This window comes from Amia ocellicauda, chromosome 23 (genome assembly GCF_036373705.1).
Source record: "Amia ocellicauda isolate fAmiCal2 chromosome 23, fAmiCal2.hap1, whole genome shotgun sequence".
Classification (NCBI taxonomy): domain Eukaryota; kingdom Metazoa; phylum Chordata; class Actinopteri; order Amiiformes; family Amiidae; genus Amia; species Amia ocellicauda.
This window is the reverse complement of record NC_089872.1, coordinates 11,669,950-11,690,195: the sequence shown is the minus strand read 5'-3', so window position 1 is coordinate 11,690,195 and position 20,246 is coordinate 11,669,950. Positions and strand designations below refer to the sequence as shown.

General features: G+C 36.9%; 1 protein-coding gene across 5 annotated transcripts in view; it reads right to left on the bottom strand.

Moving 5' to 3' along the window:
• macrod2 (mono-ADP ribosylhydrolase 2) overlaps positions 1 to 20,246 on the bottom strand; it is a 583,973-nt gene that overhangs the window by 136,484 nt on the left and 427,243 nt on the right. For all 5 annotated transcript variants that reach the window (XM_066696761.1, XM_066696765.1, XM_066696762.1 and 2 more), the window contains exon 7: positions 3,813 to 3,843. In XM_066696761.1, coding sequence (XP_066552858.1) covers positions 3,813 to 3,843 — 31 coding nt within the window. The remainder of the gene's footprint in view (positions 1 to 3,812; positions 3,844 to 20,246) is intronic.

The following is a 20,246-nucleotide window of genomic DNA, read 5'->3' as shown; positions in this document are numbered from 1 at the left end:
ATCAAAAAGCAACGCTAATGTGTAAACTTGAAGATTTCTCTTTGTTCTCCAGATAAACCGTGTTGTTTGCTGGTATTCCAGAAAGATAACCTGGTTTCTCGGCAGGAAACCAACGTCTCACCCAAGGCTAAGATCCACATTCATTAGCTGCTGATATACTGCGACTCACTACATGTGACAGAACACACGAGCATGGCTGCCGCGGATCTGGACTTTATTACAGATGACAGAGACGTAGCTGTAATATGCACACTCATTATCTGCACCTCAGCTGACAGACTTGATTAAAAAGAGAGCTCTGGGTCTAATGAATTTTTATTAAATGATGCTACTGGCTACTAGTAAATTATTTCGCTGCTGAGGGGCAGGCTTCACTGACAGCGTTTGTAGAGACAAAATTTATGTACTCAGTCGGTGACATTTACAAGCTTCTTATAACTAGAACTGTGGCTCGTTTCATGTTTGTGTGTGTCAGTGTAGAGGGGGAGTGTGAGGCAATGTTTTAGTCTTTTTTATTTCCTCCTGCTGTTTATCTGTGAAAGCATCAGCGATGTGTTTATTAGCTGTGTCATGCTATGTTATAATGCAGTTCAAACCCTTCTCCGTGGTAATTGCAGGGCTCGACCAAATAAAAGTTCATTATGTTGAATTCATATATCATGGAAAGATTATTATTATTATTGAGAAATGAATAAGAAATATTTATACTAGTACTCTTAATTGACAGCATATTAAACTGTGGCATAACCCATAACAGTTTATATTGACTTTTTTATGCATGATCTTTAAATATTTATTAACTGTTTTAAAACCAGCTGTAACGTTTCAATGGCCGACCTGCACTACATGATTAAAGCAGTGTCCTTAAAACAAATGCATGATTTTATTCTTGAGCGTTTATTCCCGAACTCAATAGCAGACAATGAAGACATAAATGCTGACATATATTGCCCCCCCACCCCCTCTCCTTCAACTCTATGTATTACAGCGCTGAGTGAATTTGTTGACAATAGGGGAAAATGGGAAGGGACGGCTGGCAAAGCTCGTAATGTTATATTCCCTCTCAGAGCGAGGAAAAGGGAAGGACACCCACGAGAGGAACTCCACTATCGGTCTCGGGGATTTAATTCAGGCTGTGCTATCAGCGTTGATCTTGTAAGACATTGAGTGGTGTCTCCTCCTTGGGAGAAATAATCTGTTTGAACCTCAGCTCCTCGGCACTGATTGATGAGCTGGCGGACCGGCACTCAATAGCCTTTATCACACTGCCCGACCCCGGAGCCCGCTATGGTGCCAGTTTGTTTATGGGTGGTACCTCTGACACGCTAACTGCACTCGAACTCTGTTGCATCTAATGGGCTGGACTGAAGGATTGGTCTGTCAGGCCGGCGCGGGGCCTCATTTTTCTTCACCGTGGCGCACGTTACCCCTACACTTCCTGCGCCCTGATTGTGATTAATTTGTCAGTGATGGCCGAGCCTGTGGAAATTAAGAGAAAGATTGCCAATTACCGTTATTCATCTGACAAACCGGGCCTATTTCTGTAGCAATGACAGTGTGGCAACAATGTTAATTGAGCTGCAGTCGGAGGCGGTTATTGATTTATTTTCTAGTTTTTTTTATTTCTGAAGCACCCAAAAAAAAGTATGCAAGGTGCCCTTCAATGTCAATTTGAAAATTAAAGAAACATCCTTGTATAACATTTTTTTTCTTTTCTTTTCTCCAAATGCCAACACATCCAGGATCTTACAAGCTAGATATGACTGTGTATGCCCACAAGTAACTCAGATAATGATCTCTGCACCACTGGTGTAAACCCCCGATATGTGAAAATGTCATCGATCACTGTTGCTTCCTGGAATCTCAGGAATCTCGTTTGCTCCCTGTGATGATATCAATGACAGACGAATTTAAGATTGCATAATGTATTGATTGCTAATGAATGACTTACCTCATGAATACATACATAAATATATATGCATCTTTCAGTTGAACAAATTAGCAATTAATCTTGGTCATGAAGAACAAAAACAAAGTGATAATATTTAGATTACATACATTATTCTATCTCTTTTCACCTACAAATCAATGGATTTTTTTTTCGATAGTAAAAAAGTCTGCTAGCCTTTCGTTGACATGTTTTTGTTTGTTTGAAGCTAAACTCAGTTCATTCAAGGATTCAGATGTTTTATGTTTCTGACGCATAGCTAGTTGAAACTGCAGCTGCTAGGAGAGTTCATATGAGAGGAATATGTAGCGGAGTACCTTATTTAAATGACCCAATACATAAAAAGATAATGATTTATGTAAATTTCGAGCTCAGCAAAAGCAGATGTTACAGGTACTTTGCTTTATTATAAACATTTTTTTTTATTTGAGAAGATCAAGCAACGTTTAGAAAACACATTGCACAGAAAACTATAAAAGCTTTTACTTTGTTAATTGTAGTGATTATTACTGTTATTATAATTATTTTAGAATAAATGTTTACATTAAGTCATGACCTAATTGTCTGATCATGCTGACATGTTTAAATAAAATGAATTTGCCACATCTTAGCACTCGCTTTATCATGTCATACCACAAATTCATAATGGTTATATCACTTCCCGTAAATAAATAAGACATCGCTGGAAGACCGCGATTTAAAAAGGCATTGAAACACACCTGATACATGGCTTGGCCTTTTCGATAGTAACAGATGGGGCAAAGGTACAAGAAATTGATATAAGAGTACAAGGAATGAATTCACTCGGTGGGTCTGCAGCTGCATCTCAAAGGTCAATGCGAGCAATTATGAAAAGCCTTGTCTGTTTTTCCAATAGGAGTATAAATAGCCATGGAATTACAGGATCTCAGTGCAAGTGGTATATTAGGAATGCCTTATAGAATAATATTTAATTTTGTGTAGTGGCATTGCTAAAGCCTTGTTGGGTCATCACTGGATGGGAACAGTGAACTGAAGATATCGTACACTTATGTGCCTTTAGATATGTTCGGCAGCCCCCGGAACATTTTAATTGGCAGATATAGAAGTGGATACGCCGATTCATCTCTGACATTCAACAGCACTGTTACACTGCGCACACATACACCGCTGGAGTAGGCCGGCTCCCTCTGTCTGTAGGGCCTCCAGCCTCAGAGATCACGCTCCTCTACTGCCCACAGAGTAAACACATTTCTTAAGGTCAAAGTGTAAAGACATTGTATATATTTAAAAAACAAACAAGTTTATTTCCACCCTCACCCTCCTCCCAAATGTCTCTACTGGTAAAAAGCTTCAGGGAGACCCGAAGTGATAGAGAGTGAAAGAGTCCTCAGGCTGCCACGCAACAGAAATCCTGGTTAATGACAATCGCAGAGTGATGGAGAAGGCCCAACTCACAACACATGCCCAGGAGGACAAAGGTGTATATATATGGCTCATCGGGAGGCAATGGGTAATTGGGCTGTACACAATTTCAGAAGATAAATCAATGTATTGAATTGTACCCTCTTATAGCTGAAAGCAAAATGTTCTGCTATCTTTTCTGAATAAAACCTGTTGCAGTCTAACCTTTATGTAAATTCACATACATCCACATAGAAATTAACGTTTTAATAATTAAGGAGACCTCAGAAGACGCTCCGGTAAAAACAACGTGTTGTTTCACGTGTTGGTGTGAGTGGATGTTGATTGTCATGCAAAGTGAGATTGAGATATCTTTTTTTTTTTTTTTTTTTCAGGAGAAAATGGGTGGATTTACATCATATCTATAGCCATAGTACATATTACCTTTTAAAATAATTAATTTTTGAAGATAAAAGCTTACCATAAATGCCGGTGGATATACATGGGAAGGCCTGCAAATCAAACAAATACACAATAAGTGAATACACACAAAACATGTACATTGATATTGCAAAAGAAAAGGACGCATACGTCGCTATGGCAGTGCTGGAATGAAAAGTCAGTTTAAATGTAATATTTTAATGGAATTATTGAAAACAAGTCAATACAACACAGTATTCTATATCTGGACTAAACTAAAATAGTATGAATAATTCTAAATTGTTAAATGTACCTCAAGCATAATCTTCTAGCTAGACCCAGACAGCACTGATAATTCTATAATAATTAGTAGCTTTGCAATGATTGCTTATTAAAATTACTCATAATTACTCAGTAGGAAAAAATGGCCATTTTGAACCATATGTGAGACACACAAAGAGGAAAGAGCAACTGTTCCATTAAATTCGGCTTTTAAATTAATTCTGACATTGTAAATCACATGCTACACTTATTTTCCTTAGAGAATTAGACTTTCTTTCAGTTGCATTTATGAAAAGTCATTTTCAGTGCCAGAACTGAATACATGTGACTTTCATTAAGGGAGAAGTAATCAAATGTATTCGCTAATTTTGTTCAGTTTAAATAATAGGCAGTATTGAAAAGGTGGTATTCTGCCCAAATGTACTGATTTTCAGATTAAAAAGATGGCAAACAACAGCATTTAAAACAAAACCTACAAAAAAAAAACTAAACCTGTATAATTAAGCAATTTAAATACTATTGTAAACATGCACATTGAACAACAGATCAAATTGACTTAAATAATAATAAAACATAATAAAATAAAAGCATATAAAATCAAAACATCCCATTTAGTTAATCTGTATAGTATATTCTTGTAGATTTATGATTTTTTTTTTTAATAATAATAAGAGAATAAAATTAAACAACTGTAGACCTTGTTTCTTTGAGGGATGACTGAAGGACTGTAACATTTATTTGATTTTGTAAGCTCCCTGAGACCCCTTGGATTCTCATTCTAGTATAAATTCCTTGTGGGTGCTTTTTCACAGAGGCCTCCAATTGAAAAGGAAATACCTGCAGTTTATCACATGCACAGTATCACTCGAGCCCAGCTATTGGTGCTGCCAATCTGAGTAATTCAACCCAGAGTGGAGAGAGTTCTGACTCTGCAGCCCACAGAAACCAGGTACCAACTCAACAGTTTTGCCTCATGCTTCAAAGTAACTCCAGGGAAACATATTTATTTTTTTGCTAACGCACTGTTAAGAAAGTCTGACTGTGCGAGGGCATTATTGGAAATTGTTATGTAGACCTGAGACTTTGTGTAGCTCGTGACACCAATCACAACTACTTTTGTAATTGCACAAAGAATGGTCTTGCATGCCTTGTGTATGTGACCAACGTCATTCTCAGACCTAATCAATAGATTAGTCATTCAAAACAGATTAGTGAGTGATGGATAATATAACATCAGACAGCGTGAATAAGCAATAACGTAGCTGTTGATACGGGAACCGATTCTATATATTAGAATTTATAATTGAATTAACGAATTCCACCTATCCACTTCCACTCGACAATCTACAAATACTAATGCACACACGTAAACCTGTGTGTTTTTACAGACTGAATTCTTAACACTAACCCTATCCCTAAGGCAAGCAATACAGTTATAAGCTAGCCAGGTACATCATTTTACGTTTTGTGCCAAAACTTACATGAGCCGAGGTTGGCGTTTGTTTAATTTCAGCACATCAGGCTTGCCGTCTGTCACTGCTGTTGCAGCTCATTACGGTGACTGCCGGTCACCTCCGGTCATTACAGCACTAAATGAAATATTTTCACTTCACAGGCCGATTAGGAGATAACCCAGAGAAACAGAACGCTTCCCCCAGGATAGGGGCGTCCGGTTGTCATATTTGCTTCTCTGTGGCCAACACCTGTTTAACTTTGAGATACCATCAGGAAAGCTCATTTCACACAGAAAAAAAGTTACAGGGGGCAAACATTAAGTGCCCTAAAGTACAATCTGGTCCACTGCACACTGTTTTGCTGCATCTCTAATGCAGCCAACTCCACGAGCTACAATATGTAGAATTACTCTATGCAAACTGGGAGAGAGAAGTAAAGAGTATATACATAATATTTATTGCAGTCTCTTTTAATAATTAAAAAAGCTACAGACCTATAATAGGTATTGCTTTGCAGCACTTTATACCAGATACATTATTCAGCTGCTGGTGTATGGCTGAAAATAGTTTCATTATTCTTTACTTCTGTGGGCATGTGTATTATGATTCATGGCCCTGATGTATGGCACAGTATAACACATTCATCTTTTAAAGTATATTAATAAACAGTAAAGAGAAATGATTTTTTCAAAGTTCCCATTAATCTTGGAAACCAGCTGAATGTGTGCTTTAGTTACTGTATTTATCAACAGGCCTGACCCCTTTGGTAACATAATGCACCTCGTAATGAAAAACACAGTTTCACTAAACCTCACTTCCAAGGATTTAGATTTATTTAGATCGCTGTAAGAATAAAAATAATAATTTGTTAATAACCAAAAGAAAGGAAAAACAAGGTATTACAGGGTGGCTAGGCTAGATTTACAAGCACACACCTTTAATACAGTATGACATACAAATGATTGTTATTATTTTTAAATACAGCATAATTCAAAGCGATGGAGCATTCGGCTGGATGTATTTTCATTTATGTGCTGTAAGAAGCGACGTCAATCACAATCTCACCACTACTATACTAACACAGAGCACAAACATGCATATATCGCAAAGACATCTTTCAGACGGCTGTTAGCAAGACAGAAGTAGAAATGAAGTACATTCATATTTAGAGAGTCAATTTTTGGATGGACAGTGTCCTCACCTCCCAATTGAAACAGATGTGTAAAGGGCATGTTGCAAGCTTTCTGTAAAGCAACACATTTTTGCACTTTTTTCTTATGAGTAGCAAAAGTAAAGTAGTAATGACTGGACAAAATGCTGCTTGCACACTGATTTATACGCTGCATCAATCTGCAATTTAATCTTTAGCTGCTATAGACCTGCTGAATTTGTAAATTATAGCAAATTTGCACTTTAGGAAAATCTGATGAAACACATAAGCAAGCATGAGAGTCCTTAAGGGCTTTCTTCAAAAATTTAAATAAAATAAACGTTAGCGTAACTTTTTGTTTTATTCACGGTGCATTAGTACAGAATCTTTCAATAGAACTATAGAAACAAACGTCAATTTCTATTTTTGTAACATACGATATGTAAATGTTCATAAAGGTTTATGACCCAAGAAGTATGCTGTCTAAGATACGTATATATACAAATGTGTAAATTCTTAGCATAATTATAAAACCACTCACAGTCATACATATACAGTAAAACTTGCAAGTGAAACACGACTTCTGAGAGTTTAGATCAATAGCCTTTCTGTTTGTCCATAAACCACCAGGGAGACAAGCCTTCCGGCAAAGGGAAACCCGGCAGCGTCCCAATTTTGCTCCAGCACCTGAAGGTGATGTGTAAGGCAAGAGGAGAAGGAGACTGACGGTGAGCGGCCAAATTATAATTGACAAGGATGTCACTGCAGTTTTCTTCTCATCAAACACAATGCAGATGGCACCGTGGAGAGGCCAGATCCAGTTACACTGAGATAACAGACCCCAGAAAACAACACCTCCAACTTTCAAAGTCTCAGCAGGACCCCAAGATTTATAAAAAAAAAAAAAGACAGAATAAATCTTTTGAACATCTGAAGAAAAAAAAAAAAAAAAAAAACACTCTGAGGCATAAGTAGTAAATTAATAGAGGACAGCCCTGTTTTCTCTGCAGGTTATGTTGAAAGATGCAGGAGCGGGGGCTTATAAAAGTGCAGGTTGCAAGCAACAGCAAACGATCGACTGTGAAGTAAGGAGAATAAAAAGGTGCCCTCTTGAAAATGCTGTTTGACGGATAAAGCCTGCCCGCTGTGAAAGAGTAATGTGTCAAATTCGGTATCACTGACAACTCCCCTAAAATGCTAATTCACGTTAGCTCGGAGAGTGACTTGCATTGCTTGCAGAGATTAAAAAAGAAATACCTAATTTCTTCTCTTACGAATTTTAAAATGATCTTCAATTGTATTATTCTGAGTCGTAATGTAGTAGTCGTGACTTGTTTTTAAACTACGTCGTTAACTCAATCTCGTTTTGCTTTGCTAGGTGAGTCTCCATGCAGATCAATCATTGGCCTTTGATTTAAATCTTTCCTGAAGGTGTCAGCTTGCACCAGACTGGGGCTCATTTTCAGTGATGGATCTAGGTACACAGTGAAGTAGAAAGGGAATACCTAATACACACATTTCTGACTTAAAACCAGATCTGACTCGAGACATTCTGCAGTAAACAAGTATTGATTGAATCCACATCATCAGGTAGCTCCATACTTCCGAGTTAAAAATAACTGACAATGGAATGGTAATGAGAGCAACAGAATATATACAAGTTTCAGATTTCCATCCCAAATCGATATCGTCAACTAACTCCAAATCCCATGCGACTGCAATTTTAAAACCAGGAATACCTCTTCTGCATATGTTCCACCAGGGCCAAACAAAAGAAGGCGAAAAACTGAGAAACTACTTTGACATGTTTCTGGGACAAGGCACCGTCTTTTGTAAGACTTAATTAAATTAATTAAATGTATCGACCCTTGACATTAATTCAAAAGCAAAAATAAATTACATTGTAATCTTTATTAAAAAGCAAAAGGGGGATCTTCCCAGCTGTTTTAATTCTTCTGAATAATTTTATTTTGGTGTAATTTATGCAAATTATGTACTTTGTAATTGTTTTCGTTGAAAGGTATATTCTAGTCTTTTTATAGATCCTGGTTACTTGCATGCAGATATCAAACCGTAAAACTCTCAAGACTGTTTTATTATAAAAAATATTATTTAATTTAACATTCATCCCCGCCACCCAACACCCCCTTCCCTCCATAGAATCAAATACATTGTTTTGTGGAGTGCCTTAACATCTAAATAGCACCAAGCGCACATATTACAAGAGCTGGCTCTTTTTCTCCTGCTCAGTTAATCCATAAATCATTAAAATATTAGGAAATAAATAACTGGAGGAACTTAAGTGCTCCGTGTACATAACCGTCCTGTATTTAATCAATGTGTGGAGGCTGCGGGTGGCTTTCCATTTTCACCAAGGCATCGTCTGACATAGACAACGTTATGGCATTTCTGGTAACACATAACACTGCCCGTGAAACTTAAAACCGATGGGATTTGTAAACGTAATTTATGAAGAACACAATAGTACGCTCAAGTGACAAGAATAATGAACCCGTGAACTGACAGCAGTGTAGGATTACCCTCAGATCAGGAATACTGTATCGTTCAGCTTCATCGTATCGATTCAAATTTATTCTCAATCAACAATGGATTGCTGCTTTCGTTTCAGATGAGCACCATATTATACAAGACATATGAACTATTACATTGTGTTTATACATGGACACACCAATACCAGAGCTTTTCAATAAGCTCACTGAACGCATGTCCATCAGTAATGCAAAGTGCCAATGTATGTAAATTGTAGAGTACTTATTCAAACTCACCATGAAAGGTATTAAGCTAAAATAAAAATCTCTCTAAAATAAAGTCTCTGATATGGATTTTCCAATGTCAATGCAGTGGGTTATGCAAGATACATAAAGGATATATATATATACACATAGTGGGCATTGTATAGTGCTAATTAAGAGTCGTGACATTAACTTACACTACATTCATGAGCTATGATCCCTGATTTTTGCTATTATTTCTATCTTGTCAGCTCATTAAAAATAAATCAGTTTGTAGCCCTATCCTTTGACATTACTCCTGTACCTGCTTTTTTGCTTAAAGAAATATCCAGAAATTGGTCTACAGGGATCTAATTATGTTGCCATAATTCTCCTCTAATCAGTCACATTTCCCTGCAAAGTGGGACACTCCTTTAGCCACTGTGTGTTCTGCAGGGTTGTTAAAGGTAAAATACGTTTTAGGACACAGTAAAAAATAAAATAAAATCATGACAAGTGAAAAGGATAGTAGTTAGCTGAACTGTTTTTTTTTTTTTTGTAAAAGGTTAACAGCTTTACAAATAGATGTGTGGAGGGGATGACATTTGTAGAGCATGATAATGAATAATTAAATTGTAGTAATAAAAAAAAAAACATCTCTCCCAAAACAATAAAACATATCTCTTGGGGAAAGACGAGTTGATGACATGGCCTAGTAACACACAAATAAAAACAGACACCCTTCAGACAGCACACAGAGGACTTTTTTAAACTTCTGAAGGGTTCAACAGAAAATGTCCTATTGATTAAATACAACAAAACGACTGGAAATCCTATAATTGTAACACATGACCTTGTTCTGTGAACTGGACTAATTTAAAATGCCGGAAATCAGGTTTATATTACTACAGCTTTTAAAAGCGGCTTATTTGCAATGCCAGATAATAATGACGATAAGAAAAACTTAATTCACTCCAAATCAAACCTAAAAACCCAAACTACAACACAAGCTCCTCTGAGATGACATCATAAACAGGACGTCCTCACCCACTCACATAATTCTTTAGTCCTCAGAAGCTGACAGCTGCAAGATGCTTCCACTGGTACCTCAACTGCTGTGCTGTCATATCCATAACCTGACAGGACCTGAATGCCGTGGCTGCAAGGGAGGCATCTTGTCACAGTAAGTGTGTCGTACGAGGGCTCTGTCCCCAGTGCTGTGCTCAGCGTCATCCCACGAGCAGAGCAATCGGAGGCATCAGTGGAACAGCTCTGTAAACAGCGTGCAACCTGGGAGCTTGACCTACAGTACAGTAGTTGGGAATGTATTTGCTAATGGAAGTAGCTGTTATAAATCATGTTAGCAAGAGGAGACCTTTTGTAAATGAGACCAATGCCTCAGTGGGAAGAGCTGACATAAATATGAGAGCAATATATTATGTGATACTCTTGGACCTTACTTTGTTATGTATGCATGTATGTATTTATGTATTTGTTTATGTATTTATTTATTCATTTATGTGCGTAAATAGGGAGCTGTTAAATATAAACTGCACAAGCTTGAAGATTATTCAAGATTTCAAAAAGGGAAACTCTTTAAGGTTGTATTTGATGAGGAAAAGTTATGGGGAAAAATACTGAATACATATTTTCAAATTCTCTACAGTACACAACTCTCAGCTATTCACGGTATATTAATTTCAATGTCATGAAGTATTTTCGAATGTTATGAAAGCTGAAGACCATATTTAGATTTTTATTAGGGTTCTCAATAACTGACTCAAGTTCCAAATAATTGGTAAAATTGCAGGGGGAGGGGGATAAATTACACTGCTAAGTAGATATTCACTGCTCATTACTGAATGTAATTAATGCATTAGCGTACTGCCATGTTGGAACTTGGAAACATCATCAGGATTCATGATGGAAAGATATCTTCTATACGTATTACTTTGGTAATTGTTAATGCATAAGCATGTGTGCCTTCCCAAAGACATATTGATGTGACTGTCTATTAATATGCAGGAATAATTCCGATTAAAAATAAATGGATTGTTTCACAGACCTTGACCTCATGGGCATCCTATCGTGATTTACGGGAAGGAGTAAATCTAAGGCTATTGCTGATCAAGATCTATAAAAGCTCTACAATTTAAATATTGCATTATTGTTTTTACAGAGCAATGGAAATTAAGACTAGAACTAAGCAATCCTATATTCATTAATTCTAGTTTAAATCATAAACACTTTCTCAGGCTATTTATAAGAGAACACTTAATAGCATTCCTGTTCCCACCCATTTCTTTATCAGTAGGCCAGACTTTTACAGACAAAGAGTTACTGAACTTAAAACCTTTTGTTCTTTAGGAACAACTTCTTCAACTAGATACAGTAGCTATTTTAAAAGACCTGTCTTTTTCTTTCTTTCTTTCTTATATCACACAGGCAAGCACTGAAAGAAGAGCTACAGTAAACAGACTATGTTTTGCTGATTCAGAGGGAAAGCTGAAGAAGATGAATGGTGCTACCTTACTTATTTTTTCATCCTTTTATGGTATCAGAGAAGAATTTGAATGTTCATAAAACTGCATTTTTAGCTGGAAGCTTTGTTAAAAAACAGAATGGAGATGTGAATCATAAAGCTGAAATGTAGACTCGTGTGGAATGCTGACATTATTCTGAGTTTCTGTTCGTCTGTATGAAGAGATACTTAATGCACTTACATAACATTATGTCATGCATGAAATGTATCACTCAGATCTTGCAAATAAATTATTCAGAGTAAGACCTTTTCACACTTCAGGGCAAGAATTAAATGGACTCAGTAGCATACAAATAGGCTTGTCTGTCAGTTGGCCGCCTGCAAAAAGAAACAGCTGATAATACAATGTTTCAATTTATAAAGCTGACACGAGTTCTATATTCTTTATTTTCATATGGGGAAATGTAATAACTTTGAAAACCAAATACAGGTCTATTAGTTATGACTATTTAAAGATAGAGGATTTACTTAAAACACACATTTGACAGCAATATTAGATTTTGGATCCCTCGTTCAATTCAATAGTTTGGCTAATCATGTAACTATCAAACTGACTTAAGGCACAATTGACAGAACCAATGCCCAATTGCAGTGCACTCATGGTTTGTGTTTCTTTTATACTTTTAGCACTACCTCACACCTGCAGATTTATTTTCAAAACAAGACACATCTGAAAAAAAATCTGCATTAAATTAATAGCTGTACATAAATCCCCTGTCTTCCTACAAAGTACAAAAACAAAGCATCAGTGGGGATACCAAAGAGTATAATATCAAGTTATAACATCTAGATTTATGTGTGTTCCCTTGAAATAATCAAATAACTCCCATCTGCATGTCTGGCATCCATATCTCCGAGATGCTGAAGTGATACTTCACAGAGATAGCTTTAAAAAAGCCAGAGCAGCACAGATAATCCTTATAAAGCCTCCCTTCAAACATGTAATAAAATGGATCAAACTGAAGTTTCACTAATAACACAAGTCTGCCTCCCTCTAACTCCAGAATGATCATTCTAATTTTTAGCTCACCCTAAAGGCCATGTCAGTCTACAGTTTCAGTAATCTCATTCTGCCTCCATTTCATGACATCTGCTTAGGTGCAATCCTGAACCAAGTCTGGGGAAAACCATTATACTTTATTGTGTCTAGCGTGGCATTCCACCTACGCTTCACGCTGACAGAGTGACAAACCATTTCTTTACTAACCCTATTAATTTGGAAGGGATAGCGACTAATCACTGTACAGAAGGTCTTGCCCAATAAATATACCTTGCCAAAACGAGTTAAATTGTCCTGTGTTCCTGTGATTTAAACATTGAAGAATTCCTATTAAACATGACTGCAGAGTTTGCTCTTTCTTCACCCCTACTTTACATACCAGAAACCAAAATAAGGCTTCAAAAAAATACATTATAAAAGAAATTCGAACCCAGGGGTTTTCAAACCTGTCCTGGAGTACCCCCTGCCCTGCTGATTTTTGTTCCAACCTGGGTCTTAATTACTTAATTGATTGGTATTTTGCTTTGTTAGGTCAATTAAGGGTTCAATTATGCAATTAAGACCTTGGTTGGAACAAAAAACAGCAGGGCAAGGGGGTACTCCAAGACCGGTTTGAAAACCACTGTTCTAACCTATAACACAATGTGAATTAATAATAAGCAAAATGAAAGGTTTACAGAATTGTTAAGAGTAATTATCTCTTAATTTGTGATTAAATTATAGTAATACAACTTATTATTGCATGGCATTATCACTTGTTATGATTTGTGTACATTACAGGGCTGTGGAAGAAACAGACAGCTTACATTTATTTTAGTAGAAAAACAGAATCATGGACATGTCCCAATTCTTCTGGCTATAGGTTCAATTTTGGGATTTGTTGATCTTCTTTGAGGTTCGGCAAATGTGTTTGTTTTCTTAAGCAACTTTAAAAAGTGAGTTAAACGTTCAATTTTGAATCCTCTAGTCATTCTCCAACATCAATAGAAAGCAAGGAATTTGATTAAAAAGCTCCATTATGAGAAAGCGCTACAGAAGACTATTTTTGGCGACACCTTTCCCCCCCCTCTTCTTCTCTGCATCTCAGTTAAAGAATGAACACTAGATGACTTCGGTCCTGTGATATTTTTTGTCAGGTAGAAGTCTGCTGGGATTGCAATGATGCGGTAGCACTACATGACACTGCTTTTCAAATTTCACAGTGCCGCATTTCAAAAGTTACACTGTGTTCATTGATCGCTTTAATCACAGATAAATGGTACATGCTAAATGCAGACACACCTCCGTCACGCAGCCCGCGCTGTGTCAAAATTATTAAAACTGAAAAAAAGTGATTTATCACTATCTGAGATCATTGTGTTTGGACAGCCTGTTCATATGCTATCTTTGTACTTAGGCCAAAAGGGAAATTTAATCCAGACCTGGGTTTCACAGAGAATTACAGACCAATTGTTCAAATATAACAACACCACCTCACGTCTGTCAAGCAAAAGCCTCTGCACACGTGAGCTGGAATGCACAGTCAAACGGCAGCATGCCTGAGGACAAATGAGCATCATGTCAGGAACAAAACCTCTAACTGACTAAGCAGCTGGTTTAATGGTTTTGATTAACATGAAATGGCCTGCTTAAATCTAACCAGCTCGATTTGATTACAGCATTAGCAACATAGATGATCGCATCCTAAGCTGGTCTATCATTGTGCTTAACACACTTTATTAATACTTGCTGCAAAATAAACATCACAGTTCAAAAGAGAAGAGCATTGGCTTTGTAAATATAGGCTTTGCAAGGCCGATGCATTGCAAGGCCAATAAGATACCTACCTAACATATTATTAACAACCCCAACCCAAGCCAATACAGACATTTTAAACTACATCCAATACTCAAAAACACATGTCTCAGTTAGGGGAGGAACTACATCTCTAATGAAAGTCTAAGTTTACTGGGGAGTTTCACCTGCTAAAATCATAATAGTTTAGTCTAAGCTAGTTACATTTCTTCAAATTCCCACAATTACTTGAATGCCCACTTAAAATGTAACCTTAAAAGCATTCATACCATTACCTATATCATATATCAAACTTAAATGGAGGAAACAGAAAAGAGATACGTTTGAAAAGATGGGTAGTAGTAAGGAAAATGTAAAAAAAACATTTTGAATGGTCACTAAATCAAGACAAAAAGATACTGGAGAATTAAGGTATAGACAATCAATGAAAAGAAAAATAAATAAATGCAACTTAATTTAGCATGTGAGAAAAGGTAAATATTTTGTATATTGCCTACAGGTGGAAGTGGAAATTTGAAGGGGTTGTTTTGCTGCTGAAAAATAAGATATCTTGAAGGTTCAATATGTAGACCTACAATGTTTGCAGTAAGCACAATTTGTCTTTAGGAAGTTAATAAATGTCCAAACAAATCAAGACTCGTAACAATGATGTGTACATGAACATTAGAGGTGCACACACAGTTAATCACAGAATGAAAGATGGATTTTAAATGCAACAATCAGAACAGATTTTGTGCCTTTTCTTCCGATCAGGTTCGGAGCACTCAAAAGCACTCATATGTAATGAAAAGACATTTCCAGCTTTATCTCGACTTCTGACCTTCTCTATAAAATTGAGTCCAATGCAGTACAGGATAATATAACATATCTACTGTGTTAGGCTCATAAAATGGAGGCAAACGTGAGTGGCTGGTCAGTTTTCTCCACTTTTTAAAATGAATTCTATTGATTTATTCTTTTTTTTTTTTTCTCTCATGAAACAAAGCATTTCTGCTCCACTTGGTAGCGTGTTTATCCATAGCGAGCAACAACAGCATGTCTTGTGAGATGAACTGCCACACTGACAGAAGCCATAATGGAACCGCTCCCTTCTTATCCGTTTTACAATCTCCTTTTTTAATAAAATGTCCAAATCAATTTCTTTAAAGCTTTGAACTTTACATTGATTAAGATCTTTATTCTGACATGTTGGTAATGATCTTATTAAAGGTTTTATTGTATTTATCATGAGAGGTATGACATTATAAATTGAAAAAGGCATTTGGAACCTGCTTTCATATGCTGTTGATAAAAAGAAGAAGTAGTAGTATAAGAAAATGCAATTTTCTGCCGCAACAGAATTCGGGAAATGCAGGCACAGAAAGAATGGGAGAAGATGCTGTTGGTGTTTTTTATATATATATATATATATATACAGATTAAATGTCATTTTGCATTAAATCTACAACAGAAATGGGTGGAGAAGTTATCACATTGATGTGATCTGTATGGACTTTCAACAAGTCTTTAGCTCGATACGATACCTCCAGTGAGACGCATTTCGAATGTCATAGATATATGTTCAGGGGAAAGACTGAAACAGCAGCCAACATTTGATATTATTCAGCGGCCGATTGAGAGGTTCATTTTGGTTTTCATGCACTGGTCAGAGAAAATTCAGTCCCTTGATGGTTTTATTTATTTTAAGATGAAGTAAGAATCTGGATGTGAAGGGCATTTAAAACATTACGCCATTGCTTTGTGTGTCGAGAAACTTGTTCACAAGGGACCTTTCATGTAACTGGTTCAGTGGACTATATTATTTTATTGTAGAGTGGTTTAGAAAACAATATTATATATAAATAATAATACATAAACTACTGCTTGGTAAACACTGAATATATTCTTATATTTGTAATCAAGACATCTCTCTCCTCTGTCCTAATTAACACTTAATACATCCAGTGAACGCCCTAGAGATGCACATTTCAATTTGTTCTCATTTGCTGCATATGAAATTAAAAAGCACCCTCTATTTCACATTTTTTAATTTATTTAATTTTATATGTACACATCCAAGTCTAGTTTAAGGCCTAATTGCATGAAAAAAAAAAGCTATTATATTATTTTATATTTTAGGAAAGCGTATTATAATTGAATAGCTCTGTGCCTTTATGAATTACAAAACAGAAGGCTAAGATCTATGCTTTTAAATAAAGAATGCACATTCTTGGTTATCCCTAGCACTGCCGTTCCAACTTGTAAGTACTTTGGAAAACGATGCATTCACACTCAATAATCGTGGATCACTTCTCTACATTGTTCCTGCCCAAAGGATCAACTATTAGTCTACTTTACGCTGCTTCTGTGAGCTCCAATCCATTCAAAAAAGGAAAAAAAATAATAATAATAACTCGGATTATATTTTATTCTCACATCATTACAGAAGACATAATTTATGATCTAATGTAAATTAATAGAAAATTCTTCAGAGGTTAATCTAGCCCAAGTGTTAAATAATAATGAAGAACCTTTTTTAACGTGACATTACTTTCATTTTCATACATAAATCAAACTTAATAGCATATTTCATGAATAGCAGAATTCAAGCCCCGGAAAATTCGCCAGTGACAACGCGTTTCTTTTTCAAAGTTTCCAGCTTTTTTTTTTTTTTAAACGTAAAAAGGAACTCTGACTAATTAACCGTTATTTCCTTTAAAAGAAAAATTGTCCTTCAAAAGTTCAAAAGATCGAAATGAAAGCAGGTTCAAAGGCAAAACACAAATTAAAATCTTAAAGTGAGTGAAGATTATCCAGATTAAAACATTTCAATTATTAAAAAAAAAAAAGACTTGTATCCCTAGAATTAAAAATCAGATTACTACTAAGATGATTTTTCATTTTGCATTTTTACGAATGGTAATAAATGATCGTATATAGCCTATAGATTTGCTTTGAAAGACACAACATTTAATATTAATCATCTTGTCCCTCCTAATAAAGTTACATTCATTCTTCCTGATGTAGTCAGAATTAACATATTTTGCCTACAGTGCCTATATTATCTTATATTACCATTTGCTCCTATGACTTGCATGATAAAATGTATATTATCTCAATGGCCACTGAAGTCAGTTTTAATTATATGCCCATATCTAGTCGTTACTCAGGTCCTATATTTCGATGTCCAAGTCACATGACCTTCATTGAACCTCATTACATATCATTAAAACATAGTTAACAAAATGGAAATGTTTATGAGAAAGAAACATGTTCTACAGCAAACTAAAGGGGCACTTTAACGCATTCTAAATTTTTCTTAATCGACACTCATTATAATCTAAAAGCCAAAGAAAGCTAATGACTCTTTGTGCCTTTTAGCAGGGTCCCTCTCATTACACAAAGAGTGGAAAAGCTGAGACGGTGAAATGAACATCTAAATTGCATCAGCTGGAATCTTTGGTTCATTAACATTTCGATTAAAAATTATTCATTAGGCTCAGTATGTAGGTGTTCTTAATAAAGGCCTAAACCTCCATTAGACGGAGCCCAGAATAATCAAAAGGTGATTAGAGTACGGTCTCCAACGTGTCCCATTATGCACACTCTCATTTCTGCATACCATGACATGTTTATCGATACACTTGAGTTCACCGGCACAAATGACCCTTCAAAACCTATGATGTGTAAATACACGATGAACATTGTTTCTTAATGACAATGAATAGGCACAGATGATTTTAAAGTAGTGATTTTTTTTTATTATTGTACTAGCAGGTTTTATACTGCTGCAAAAGGCCACTCTAGGTTCAGTATATAGTCGACAGTTACTTTTCTAGACAGTTTTCTTCATGTTCTGTCAAAGGAGAAAAAAAAATAGCCACTTGCAGAAAACAGAAATGCCCAAATCAAACCGTTTGAATTTAAATGATGGTAGTCACATGTCTAATGGACTTCCTAGTATTAGAAATCCCAAACGAACAGTCGGATTATTATTTTAATCAACCTATACACCGATCAGCCATAACATTATGACCACCTGCCTAATATTGTGTAGGTCCCACTTTTGCCGCCAAAGCAGCCCTGACCCATCGAGGCATGGACTCCACTAGACCTCTGAAGGTGTGCTGTGGTATCTCGCACCAAGACGTTAGCAGCAGATCCTTTAAGTCCTGTAAGTTGCGAGATGGGGCCTCCGTGGATCGGACTTGTTTGTCCAGCACATCCCACAGATGCTCGATTGGATTGAGATCTGGGGAATTTGGAGGCCAAGTCAACACCTTGAACTCGTTGCTGTGTTCCTCAAACCATTCCAGAACCATTTTTGCTTGGTGGCAGGGTGCATTATCCTGCTGAAAGAGGCCAATCCCGTCAGGGAATACTGTTTCCATGAAAGGGTGTACATGGTCTGCAACAATGCTTAGGTAGGTGGCACGTGTCAAAGTAACATCCACATGAATGGCAGGGCCCAAGGACTCCCAACAGAACTTTGCCCAAAGCATCACACTGCCTCCGGCGGCTTGCCTTCTTCCCATTGAGCATCCTGGTGCCATATGTTCTCCAGGTAAGCGACGCCCACACACGCGGCCATCCACGTGATGTAAAAGAAAATGTGATTCATCAGACCAGGCCACCTTCTTCCATTGCTCCGTGGTCCAGTTCTGATGCTCACGTGCCCATTATAGGCGCTTTCGGCAGTGGACAGGGGTCAGCATGGGCACCCTGACTGGTCTGCGGCTACGCAGCCCCATACGCAACAAACTGCGATGCACTGTGTGTTCTGACACCTTTCTATCAGAACCAGCATTCACTTTTTCAGCAATCTGAGCTACAGTAGCTCGTCTGTTGGATCAGACCACACGGGCCAGCCTTCGCTCCACATGTGCAACAATGAGCCTTGGCCACCCATGACCCCGTCGCCGGTTCACCGCTTTTCCTTCCTTGGACCACTTTTGATAGGTACTGACCACTGCAGACCGGGAACACCCCACAAGAGCTGCAGTTTTGGAGATGCTCTGACCCAGTCGTCTAGCCATCACAATGTGGCCCTTGTCAAAGTCGCTCAGATCCTTACGCTGCCCATTTTTCCTGCTTCTAACACATCAACTTTGAGGACAAAATGTTCACTTGCTGCCTAATATATCCCACCCACTGACAGGTGCCATCATAACGAGATTATCAGTGTTATTCACTTCACCTGTCAGGGGTCATAATGTTATGGCTGATCGGTGTATATTGTAAAAGAACATTGGAAATGAGCATGCATATAAATGTTGATAACATTGGTCAATATTTACACATTTACGGAGTATGTTACGTTAGCTGCCAAAACGTGGAAATGTCATTGTAGCACGATACCTTCAAGAACAAAAATGTGAGGAGGTGGGAGAAATAAGTAAATGATATCTCAAAGTATATACTTGTTGAACTGAACTTCATAAAGATCCAGAAACCATCTCTTCTGATATTGGAATCTAAAAAGAATGTCCATTCCACATTCTGCAAATTAGACATTTTCACAAAACTTTTTATGTGAAAGTAGTAGTAGCAGTTAATAGATAT